This window comes from Neodiprion pinetum, chromosome 3 (genome assembly GCF_021155775.2).
Source record: "Neodiprion pinetum isolate iyNeoPine1 chromosome 3, iyNeoPine1.2, whole genome shotgun sequence".
NCBI classification, from domain to species: Eukaryota; Metazoa; Arthropoda; class Insecta; order Hymenoptera; family Diprionidae; genus Neodiprion; species Neodiprion pinetum.
In genome coordinates this window covers 37263777-37275001 of record NC_060234.1, presented here as the reverse complement: position 1 = coordinate 37275001, position 11225 = coordinate 37263777, and the positions used below count along the sequence as shown (strand labels likewise).

At 43.8% G+C, this 11225-nt stretch overlaps 1 protein-coding gene across 3 annotated transcripts in view; it reads left to right on the top strand.

Moving 5' to 3' along the window:
• The window catches only part of LOC124214505 (calmodulin), a 79844-nt gene that overhangs the window by 38369 nt on the left and 30250 nt on the right, over nt 1-11225 (top strand). For all 3 annotated transcript variants that reach the window (XM_046616825.2, XM_046616823.2, XM_046616824.2), the window contains one exon: nt 4837-5179. In XM_046616825.2, coding sequence (XP_046472781.1) covers nt 4909-5179 — 271 coding nt within the window. In that variant the 5' untranslated portion in view covers nt 4837-4908. The remainder of the gene's footprint in view (nt 1-4836; nt 5180-11225) is intronic.

Genomic DNA, 11225 nt, shown 5'->3' with positions numbered 1-11225 from the left:
TCAAAGTTGTCATTGGCGATAACATCGCGGCCAATTACGTCTCACAATATCCACCTTTTCCTAATCGTTGCGATATTTCACACCTGCTGGAAACACCCGACACTCCGCTTTTCGATATTTGCTTTCACCGCGACCTGTCCGACATTTGACGCTTTCAATTTCCACTCGAGTTATAGTCTCGATTACCGGAATCCGCAAGCTTGGATTGCGATAAGCGGTTACTAAATTCTCCGAATTTCCTTGTACAGGCACGTTTAAAAACACACCAAATATTACAACACTCTCTTGTACAGGAAAAAATGAGTTTGCGAACAGTTATTTCCTTCGTCGCGTGTAGGGTGCATTATTTTTCATATATTTTCCACCACACGCTGCTGAACGTAAAAAGTTTTACCGCCCGCGTAAATCGTTCCTGAATTATGCGAAACTCTTTTGCGACATGAGAAAATATGTGCACAATTTCACGGTTGTTTTCTTCTCTTTTTTACCCTCCTCATTCAATTTCGTGAATTCCACTTTGGATATGAAACTTCAAACTCCGCTTTTTCGCTTCTTGACCCACGGTAATTTCATTCGTGTAATATACCGTTGCCGAGGAGTCAATTGGGCTGTGATTAATGACGGTAATAAAGGTCCGAAGTCGCTTACGGGTTTGTGAGTTAGGATTAGGTTGGGTTGTATGAAAACAAGTATAATCAAGTTGCGAATGTATTATTCAATAATTCTCGCCATACTCGTTATCCACCTTAACGTCCGATTCACCCGGCTGTTTTCCACGCATCCAATAGTATCTTATGCGTAACATTCGACACACACACACACGCACACACACATTTTTCGCCAATCGATAATACCTGTTTGTTCGGCAATGCGAATTCCATTTTCAAAACACGTTCGGTCGTATTCAATTTTATTACCGCAATTCGTCTGTTCGTCCATCCAATTAGAAACTCTTTCTCAATCCATCGTTAATTGCTGTATACATATACTCGCTGCATCGCGCTACTCAAAATTCCAAAGATTACGACGTTTCGTTGGTTAAACGGTAAGGAGGAGGATTCGTCTAAGCAAAATCAATTCTGTCGGTAATTAGGAGATAATTACGACATTACCTCATTAGCCTTCATTTACTACGGGTCTCGGTTTCAAAGGGCGAGTTGATCGTTTGCGTGGGTTTTAGGGTCTCTCGTAGCCGTTATGAACTCAATTTCCACTGCCAAATAACAGCGCTATCCTGCGATGAGCACCGCGCTGTAATACATAGCCAGGTATATTTCCTCCGGCTTGAACGTTACTGTTGCTCGGTGATTCCCGTCGAGATTTAGAAGGCTCCAAGCTTGATCCGGTTCATCAGGACCGCCTCAAGGGTGGCATATTAGCATACTCCTTACTATCCTCGAGTCATTTTCTGTACCATCGTACGGAGTTCCAGAATGTTTTTCGCCACCGTTCCGTTACACCGTTCATTTGCATCTTTACGGTCGTTCGACTCGGTCAATCATGAAAATCGCGCCAACTTTTCATCTCCATCGTTTAATGACGCGCATTCCTATAATTTCGTGTATTATCTCGAGAGAACAGCTCGACTCGCATAATTCACTGGTTAGCTATTCCGCAAATTCCCGGTGCTTGGATCAATTCCAAAAGCACAACGTATTCCGGGAATTCCATCTACGTTCATCCAGTACCTCTGAACCCCCGAGCGATGTGTTCCGGAAAATCCCAGCTAAGCGACACGCTTCGGAAATCTAATACAGTTACGAGGTTTAAACGTTTGTCTTGAAATTATAAATGCTGGGGGTGGGAAATCTTACACCAGCGACTTTCGTTGCCACCTGTGGCTGGCTGAGGGCACGTCGGCGACAAGCGGCTTCCGACGGGTTCGGTCAGGATTCCTCGAGAAAGTTTGCATCCCGCCGGGATTAAATTCGATCTTACCCCGGGCTAAATTGTCCGTGCCGTTTATCGGCACTTTCCTTTACTTGAAAATTCTAGTTCGAAGGGTTGAATTTTTCCGCACTCATGATGAAAGTACCCCAAGTGCGTTTCACCGATTTTACTTAATCGATGATGTAGTACATGAGTTTTAACAAAAACTATCACGTTGTTACCCAGAAATTGAACAAAATCGATTTTCCAGGTTATATTTTAGAGGTAATTTTTATTCCCTAAACGCCCGAATTGGTGCGTAAAAAAGGATGTGTCTGGGAATGAACATTGTTTGCAAAATAACAGCGAGGAAACTCCGGCCATGCTGCTCGACGCTTATTCCGTTGAAATATTCCTAAAGTATCAGCGTTGTTATTATTATATCTGCATTTATACATCGTGAAGTTTGAGCCTGGCGTATTTGAATTTGATCCGCATATCAAAACACGAATGTTTTTGGCATCTGAAGAACAAACGGATCAGAATTGGATCCTGCCGATCTCGATATTCGGCCGAGCACAATGATAAAATGCGAAGTGACACGCGAAATTTCGAAACTCTGCCAATGGAAGAATACCGCCATCCATGAGACAGACTGTGCGGATGCTTCAAAGGTGCAAGATACTTGTCGAAGGTCGTTGAAAGATATTGCAAGCTATTCGAAGAATATTGCAAGCTAATAGAAACATTCATTTTACCTGTTCTCTGAATCACTGACTTGTCGAAACGCATCTGTGACCTTCTATTGCAAAAGAAAATCAATGAAAAAACAACTCTGTACACCCTGTCGCAGAATTGTGCCAATTCTACCGTTTTCTTTTATACAAAGCTCGATCTTTTAGGTATCTCGCTCGGTTTATTCGCCGGAATCCCCGTGCAACGACTGACGTGGACGATGAAGCGAAATTTGATCTTGTATTAGCATCACGGGATAGAATCTTCGATCAGCCATCTCTGCAGCTATATATCGGCGAACTGAGAGGAGGAAACAAAGTAAATTTGTATCGAACCTGGAACCCGGATGCTTCTGCATAAAGGTATAAAGGTGAAATGAACACAGGGGGAGGAGGATTTCTCCGCACTGCAGGAAACTGATCAAGTCATTACGCCCCCGTCGTTCGGCTATATCCGAGTTTCCTTCTCTCCGAGTGGAAGATACTCGTCATCCACACTCGCCGTGTGCCAACGTGAGACTGATTCGATCAATTTCGGACCGTTACAGTGGACACACAAAAGCACGTCTGCGGCGAAAAGTTTATGCTACTATTATTTCGAAAGAATAAAAGAAGGCAAGGCGGCTGGAAGCCGTGGCGATGGCAAAAAAGCTCGGTTTCTCCACCGGGCAAATCTCTGTATCGCGTTTTCATGCTGGGTGCAGCTTACACGACGGGTATAAAAGGAATTCCATCGAACGGATTCGCAGCCCTCATATTGAGCTCGTTTCTTCTGCTTAACCGGCATGCGAAAGCTTGCATTTTGCTCGCGAAAATTGCCTCCATTGAATCGACGAAATTGATCCTTTCACCCTTTAAGCAACGAAGATCAATTTTCGCGTGACCAGACCTTTTTTCTCACCTCCGTGACCGACAGCGATCGGGAAATTTGATTATTGGTGATTCGCTGTTAGAGCAACAAAGTCAATGCTACTTCTATTAGAAAGTTCGCTCGATTTTTAGGTCACGAAAAAACGATAACTAGATTCACTCAGGCGGCAGTAAATTGCTCGGAAAAGTCGCTACGGAATACCGAACAGAAAAAAATTTTCCCTGAACTCAAGTCCGTCTCTTAGCTTGTTAACCAAATAAGAAAGCCACTTCCTAATGGCCTCGCCATTTCGTGCACCTACGATCTACTCGAAAAAAATTCTTAAAGCAATATCTTTGCTGCTGTTTGTATGACAGAATTCTAACAAAAATTTAAACTTACACCCAAAAATACAATCATATTTTTGACGATTGACCTATTTCAGAAAGTCAATTAATCGGAATGAAAAATTTTCTTCGGAAATTTGATTCGGAAATATATACATACATTACAGCAAAACTTTTGGGCAGGGGGGCGTGGGGGAATGAGAGGCTACTAAAGTAAATTGTTAATGAAACTCATAATTTATATTATATAATAGCAAAAATACGATCATTGGAAAAATCCATTTTTACACTGCTCTCATTACCCGCAGGCTCTCATTATCCCAGGTTCCCCGAAATTTTATCAGCAAACTCATTCATTTTCTTCATCTTTCTGTTTTTGTCGAGTTCGCGGGGCATTTATTTTATCGAACACACGTCAATTCGCTGTCGAGAAATCGATTGGTCCTTTTCGTATTCAAAAGAGTCCATAAAGGCACCCTTCACGAGTCGCAGGCGTGTTATACAACGCACTTAGGGAACGATCGAGTCTCAATCGGTCACATGTGACCAGGAAAAGCAGGACCTCAGAGGGAGAAGTGGCCAATACCGGCAACTTCCTCAAGCCAATAGTAATTTCGTTTAGGGTCTCAGCTCGAATCGTTCCGGACTTTTCCCACCCTCTTTGAGAACCGCCTAAAGTATCGCTCGATTGCCTCCTCCGTCGTTTCGTTTTATACCGGATATATATTGTTGCGTAGGTACAAGGATGTTTGGGGTTCCCCTCCAAACAATTTACAACGATCCAGAAAGTAGGAATAAAAATATCAGACAGGCTGAAACCCAATTATTTCACGTCAAAGGTTTTTTTTCTTGCGGTAAACGCTCTCACAGTTGACTACGTCGATCAATTCCGTCCCTCACGGAATAATCAAATCGATTTCAGGTATTATAGGTGTAACGAAAAGTGTTCAAGGACCGGCGGAATTCAACGAGAATTCGTATCTCGAATCGGAAAATTGAAGAGACATTTTGAAAGAGAAATTCCCCGATTTTTCAGACGCGGCAAACCAGCGGAGTGGTCGGCGGCAGTGCGGGGGACGAAGTGGCGGGCGGACCATCAAAATTACCAATGATATCGTCATCGTCGATGCAGATCGCGTCGCCGGAGGAAACTTTGGACAGTTATGCCCTACCACTGCCGCTTCCGGTTCCTGTGACGACGGTTCCGGGTAACGTGAGCTTCCCCACCTCGAACACACCGAGCACACCGTCGGGCGCAACAAGACTTCCGGCCAACCTCCTCTTCGCACTACCCGCCACACCGCAACGTTCCGCCTCCGCCACCAAGAGCCACCATGAAAAGGGGCCGAGGAGCACCATCACCAAGGCACAAATGAAAGGTGAGCACGTCGAGCGGGTCGTCGAGTTATGATTTCGTTTTCCAATTGTCTGTATGGAAAGTGTCGACGAATCCTGAGGAGCCGCAGACAAAGTTTTGACGAATGTTTACTTTTAGACACCTTAAGATATAGTCACTATTTACAAAGAAGGTATCGCAGGACGATCTTTCTGACTTTGTACCTAATAGTTCATACATGTTGTAGTAAATCGAAAACTAAGCGACAAGTATTTTTTTTTTAATGGGCCATAAAACATTCCAAGGGGGTAAAACCGACCGCCAAAGATTTAAATGAAACCAACGCTGAAATGGTTCTATTAATGAATGAAACGTTTCAGCGTTGGTTTCGTTTAAATACATCAAGAAATCATTTCGATGGATGCCCATCCTTGGGAAAATCTCCCTCGTTTCCATCCCCTCAAACTGTTTCGTGGCCTATAAAACAAAAATACGGGACGCTTAGTTTTCGATGCGCCAAAACATGTGTGTACTAGACCAAAATTGGAGAGATCGACCTGGGATAACTTTCTTGTCGGTCACGGACATATCTTGATTACATTTTCACACACAAACACACGTCGGGGCGCCAACACTGTACCCTCTTATTCTCTTAGGTATCCACTATAATCAGAAATGAAATATTGAAGAAGAATTCAGTGTTCCTGTGGCGAAAAAACATTTCCTCAGCAAAATTTCTTGACTCGTGTTCCACACTTATACATGTACACCCTGCGTTTTGATCTACCACCTGTGGCGTCGGCGCAGCTTGTTGAAGAGAAATATGAGTCAGTTTCTCAGATCTTATTTCTCGCGAAAATGTTCGAAATGAGATAGTAGAGAGAGTCGGGCGGAGATCATTGGCCCCTTTATCGTGTCACGTCTGGCGCTGGAGGCATAACTAGAGCCAAGGAGCCAGAAGACAATCCTCTTACGGAACTCCTGGATAAAAAAAAAAGAGAAGCTTCGTCTTCGTAGGTACGGAAATTCGTTCTCTGTGAATGTTTCACTTAATCTGACAGGCACGCGAGCCAGAAACATCCAGGCAGTTTCAACGATACCGCTCATTTCTACCAGAAGGGTCGACGCTGAAGGTAATTCATTACGCGCTAACAAAGACATCGGTCTCTCAATTAACTGGCAAGCAGCCGGTGCAGAATTAATGAACTAGCAGATCTAATTCCGCATAACAAATTGACGCGATACTTCGAGTTTTCGCCAAGAGATCTTTGCCGTCTGATGATCGCCCCTCTCCTCGCGACCAACAAGCTAATCTTTATTGGGGAAAAGTATGAGCTCGGGGATCAAATTGTCCGCCCTCTTGAAAGCTGATGTTCGTTCCCTCGAGAGGCGTCGCTTGTACGTCAGCTTGGAAACTCAATCTGTCACCGGTATTCCCTGATCAAAGTTCGTCATCCTTCCGTTAGCAAACGGGTCGCGAATTTTTTCCCTCATTCCGCACGACCGCAACTTCTTGGCTAACCATCATCGTTCGGTTCTGCATTTTTTCCTCTGTCGAACGAGTCGACCGAGAAGTTGGTAGGCAAAGGCGTAAGCTCCCTTGAAGCGTAGTAAACATGTCCAGAAAGCCGGACGATCAGACGATTCACACCAGAACCTTCTGAGGTACGGATCCAGCCGAAAGTGGAAAATTCGGAAACTCGCGCGGTTCCGAAATGAATCATGCTAACGCAACGCGTACGGTGAGGAGTGATCGAGTTACCGGGTATACACGTGTTCCATGAATATTTCACCGAGCCTGAATCTCCCGGTAATATCGCGCCTTTTCTCGAGGATCTGCTGATTCGTCGGTCGAGACGCGAGGGAGCCAAGGGTGCCTATGATGGAATATACGCTATACGCAAGCCCTTTTCCCAATAATTTCTGCTTCCTAAAGCTCGGCTACACACTCCAACCGCACTTCGATATTCTCACGATTAGCCCCCCTGTCACCCCGATGGAAAAATCCCCCCCCCCCACAGGAAATCGATGCCGTGCGTTATACGTACACACTTATGAATTACCCGAAATCACTGCGAAGGATCCATAAATATTATCGATCCCACGGTCGGAAGCCTGCGAAGTGCTGTACAACCCGTTACTTGCATCGAAAGCACTGTTTTCTATTTTCTTTTTTTTTATTTTTCATTTCATTTACTTCAGGACAAAGGGATCAGTTTCGTTTCGCGGACGGTCCTCATCTATTCCCTTTCGTCAAGGTTCTTATAAGCAGTTCAACTCCCTCGCTGTAACGGAAACCGTATTATTATGGCTTAACACGCGCTCCTTGGAACCCTTCAAATTCCGCCTTCAGAGCCTCACGAACCCCTCGAGGGGCTGCCGTATGCATATGCAGAACCTCTCCGCACGTACATATGTACGGTAATAACGTTAGCATCAGATCGTATACGCAAATTTTGATACATGGATACAAATTCTATTCGACTCGTCGTCAAGAAAACGCGTGTACAGTTGCCGGAATACATTTTGCAATTTTTGCGTTATTAAAGAGAAATGCAAAAGTAATTTCTGTAGGTATGTAACGTTTGGATTGAAAGTGTTTTGAGAGAAATTATCATCTCGGTCCAACAATCGAAAACTTTGTTTACTCGAATGAATTAATTTATACAAACAGCAATCCCTGCAGGAGGAAATACGAAATTAATAAATTTTATAATCGGACCACGTTGCTTTTTACTCGAGGAATGTAATGACTTGGAACTGCAGTTGAATTACATTTCTCGTTACGTGAGTACACATTTCCATAGAAAGTGGATTTTCGTTGATGAAGAGAAGATTATTGTTATACCAGCCGCGACGTTTACAAGTATTTAATTTACCACTGCTTTGTGTTAATTGAGATAGCACGAAGGTCTACCTGCGGAAAAGCCGGGACGATTCAAGCGGAATATGTCTCACCCACAACGGTGAAATTTGATGCGTTTCAGAAAATTTCCTATCTCCACGTGGCCCGAATCAATTTTCTCGTATATAATCACGTACTTACGAATTTATTCTCTCGACAGACGGAGTGAAGTGTTATGCAAAGCGGTACGAGTAGACACACAGGGTTTTATGCTGCGTCGGTATAACACCACTGCGAATATCGCGCAAAACTTGGAATACTAACCAATAAAAACGCGTAACGTTTACGTCCACGTTGCGGATGCGTGCAGAAGATCTTGTAGTGCGAAACGAATCCCACCGATGGATTTTGCAGCCGCAGTTTACCGGGAAGAATTTTTATTTATCACGCTGCGCTATTAAATTCCTCCGTGCGCGATTCAGCCGGTCAAATAAGGTTGAACGATTCCGGAGCCAAGACGATGCTTCGCTCAGAGTTCAGACTCATGCCGTTTCCATGTTTATGCATGAATATCATATTACGCATGCCATGTAAATTCTATCGAAAACGCGTGAATTGCACCAACCGTTGAGGGAAGATCGCTCAGCTGAAAGCGATAAAACGATAAGGAGTTTTTTTGCGCCATTTTTATTTCGCGTTTTTCTCTCCGTTCGAAAAGGAGCGTAATGCCTACTCACGTAAAAACTTAAGGGTGCAAATCTCTTCGTCAGTCTCTCGGCTAATAACAAGGTGAAAAAAACCAAGCTCTCATTCGGGAAACGGCCGCAATTAATGTTGCAAAACGCGAGGTGGGACAAAAGAGATTTCTAACCTCAAATCCTTACACTTCTCATTCGCATAACTCTTCTATTGTGTTCGAGTGACGATGAAACTTCGAGACTCAAGAAATTAACTGCAAAATAAAATTTGAACACACAGACCCGGAATACTTTTCGGAAAATTTTTGGACCGTCTGACTCCGAACTACAAGGTCTATCGCTTCCCCAAATTCACGTACAGAAACCACAGGCGATTCTCTACCCGCATTCCTGCGATGGGTAGTTTATAAATTACCTATGGCGTTGTTTCGCCCTTGCGATTTGGGACAGAAGGGGTTGTCGCACCCCGACAAAGTGGCTAGGGACGTTTTCCTCCAGTAGACGGTATTATTTTCACCCCGAAGCAGGTTATCTCGATTTAAGCCACTGTAAACCTTCCTGTCCGTCCTTTCGTCCACGCTATTCGACCGCTGACCGAATCAAGCCGACGATTTGTCTCCTGAAAGAGAAGGAGACGAGTTCCATTCCTGCTACGAGGACGATTTTTGGGATTACGGCAAGACATGCTATCAGCATTTGTTATTTCGGAATGTAAAGAATCCTCTTTGCTGGTTTTTTTCAAATAACACGTGTAATGTTATTCATATTTTTCGCGAATGTCCGAGGACGATTATGTTATTTTAGCTAATAATTCGTTGGCGAGAAATTTAAAAGCTTGACATTTGCTCGAAATATTTTCACATAGAAACTGCGTAAATATCGATAGACAGTTTTTGATAGCTCTAAATTAATGACAAACACTGACATAATGTACAATGAATGACAGTTTACGGCAGTGGACTTTTCCTAGCGTTTTTACGAAGCGACTACTCACCTCGCAATCTGAACGAGTTATTTCACTGAAAAAAAGTCCAACCTTGCAGCGAGTTTCGAGATAAGCGAGGAGGGAAAAGTTTACGAGTGACGTATGCAAAATGCGATATAATTTTTCAGAACTTTTGGTCAAGCCGGACTATATTCAAGCTTCGCTGCCTGGAGGCATGTAGGTTTGCACGTGTAATATAAGCTGTCTAAAATTATCAAGTAAAAAAGGAGATCAACCGCGTTGCAAAGTTGTCAGTCAGAAAAATGAATAACCGAAAATAGTTGGAGTAGGCTACGATTAGATTGATTTTTACCACTCCTCGCGTTTTTTCAGCTATAGTTCGAAGATGTCGTTCTTTTTACTTCACTTTCAACCGTCGAGTTATCCATACGAATGTATATTTTCTGATTGCAATTTTTGTTTCACCGAAAAAAAATGATTTTCACTTCTGGCTATTGTTGACTCTAACGGAAATCGATTTTCCCGGGTAAATAATATTTAAAAAGTTGAATAAAGTGGGAAGGTGAAGACGTTTACTGTACTCTCTGGTGTACTCTACGAAGCGAACGTAGTCGGAGTAAAGGTGATTGGCACTCGGTGAAAACGTGACTCGCTTTCTCCTGCACTTCTTCCCGACAAATATAATCGAATTGTCGATTACACCCTAGACGGACACGTGCGGACAATCGGGCACTCGCAACAGAGAAATCTCGTCCGAGAATAGGAAGCAATTTCAGCCCGAGACGACCTGCAGCCGTCAGCGTTGCAGTTCATCGTCCGCATTATGAAATAAAGAAAAACGAATCAACCATCCGGCGTAGAAGTTTGAAAAATTTCGTCTTTCCCTAGATTAAAGCAGAAATCAAACTTTTAAATTTAAACATTATTCTCTCCTTCGAAGCGAAACGTGATACATGTATAAGCAATTAGAGAGTTGAACAATAAACGCGCTTTGCGACGAAATGTGGCAAGAGTCCTGACAAGCTGCGTAGAGGAGGTGTCAGATATTCTTGGGAACGAGTTTTATCGGATAACCAGTTGCACGTCACGATTCCTCGCTACTCCGGAGATTAGCCGTGAGAAATTTGCAACGAATTTGAGGCAAAAGTTACCAGGAACGTCACGAACAGTCGGAGATGCGCGCAGTGACTTTGGAGCGGAGGAGCGAATCGAATTGTCGGCTTAACGAACAGTTGCACGTAGTTTACTCGTGCAGAGCACATGCCTTGACACACACGCAAAGAGAAACACGAGCACACAAACTCGCTCTAAGTTCATCCGATGCAGAAACGCTCACACGGACGCATCCCAGGTATAACAGGTCGCATTTTACGCTCCGCTTCTTTCTTCTTGTTCTCTGTATTTTCACCGGGTATGTACGATTGCACACACAGTTTCCCGGACAGCAAATTGCACGACTTCCACCCCACGCTGCAGGGGGAAAATAAAAGCAGCGAATTTCGCCCTCAGGCCACCCGCGACTGACAAATCCCTGTTCAGGTGAGGCTTTTCATTCGGTCGAAAAATTTCAGGAAGAATTTAAAGCCGTACGGTTCTGACG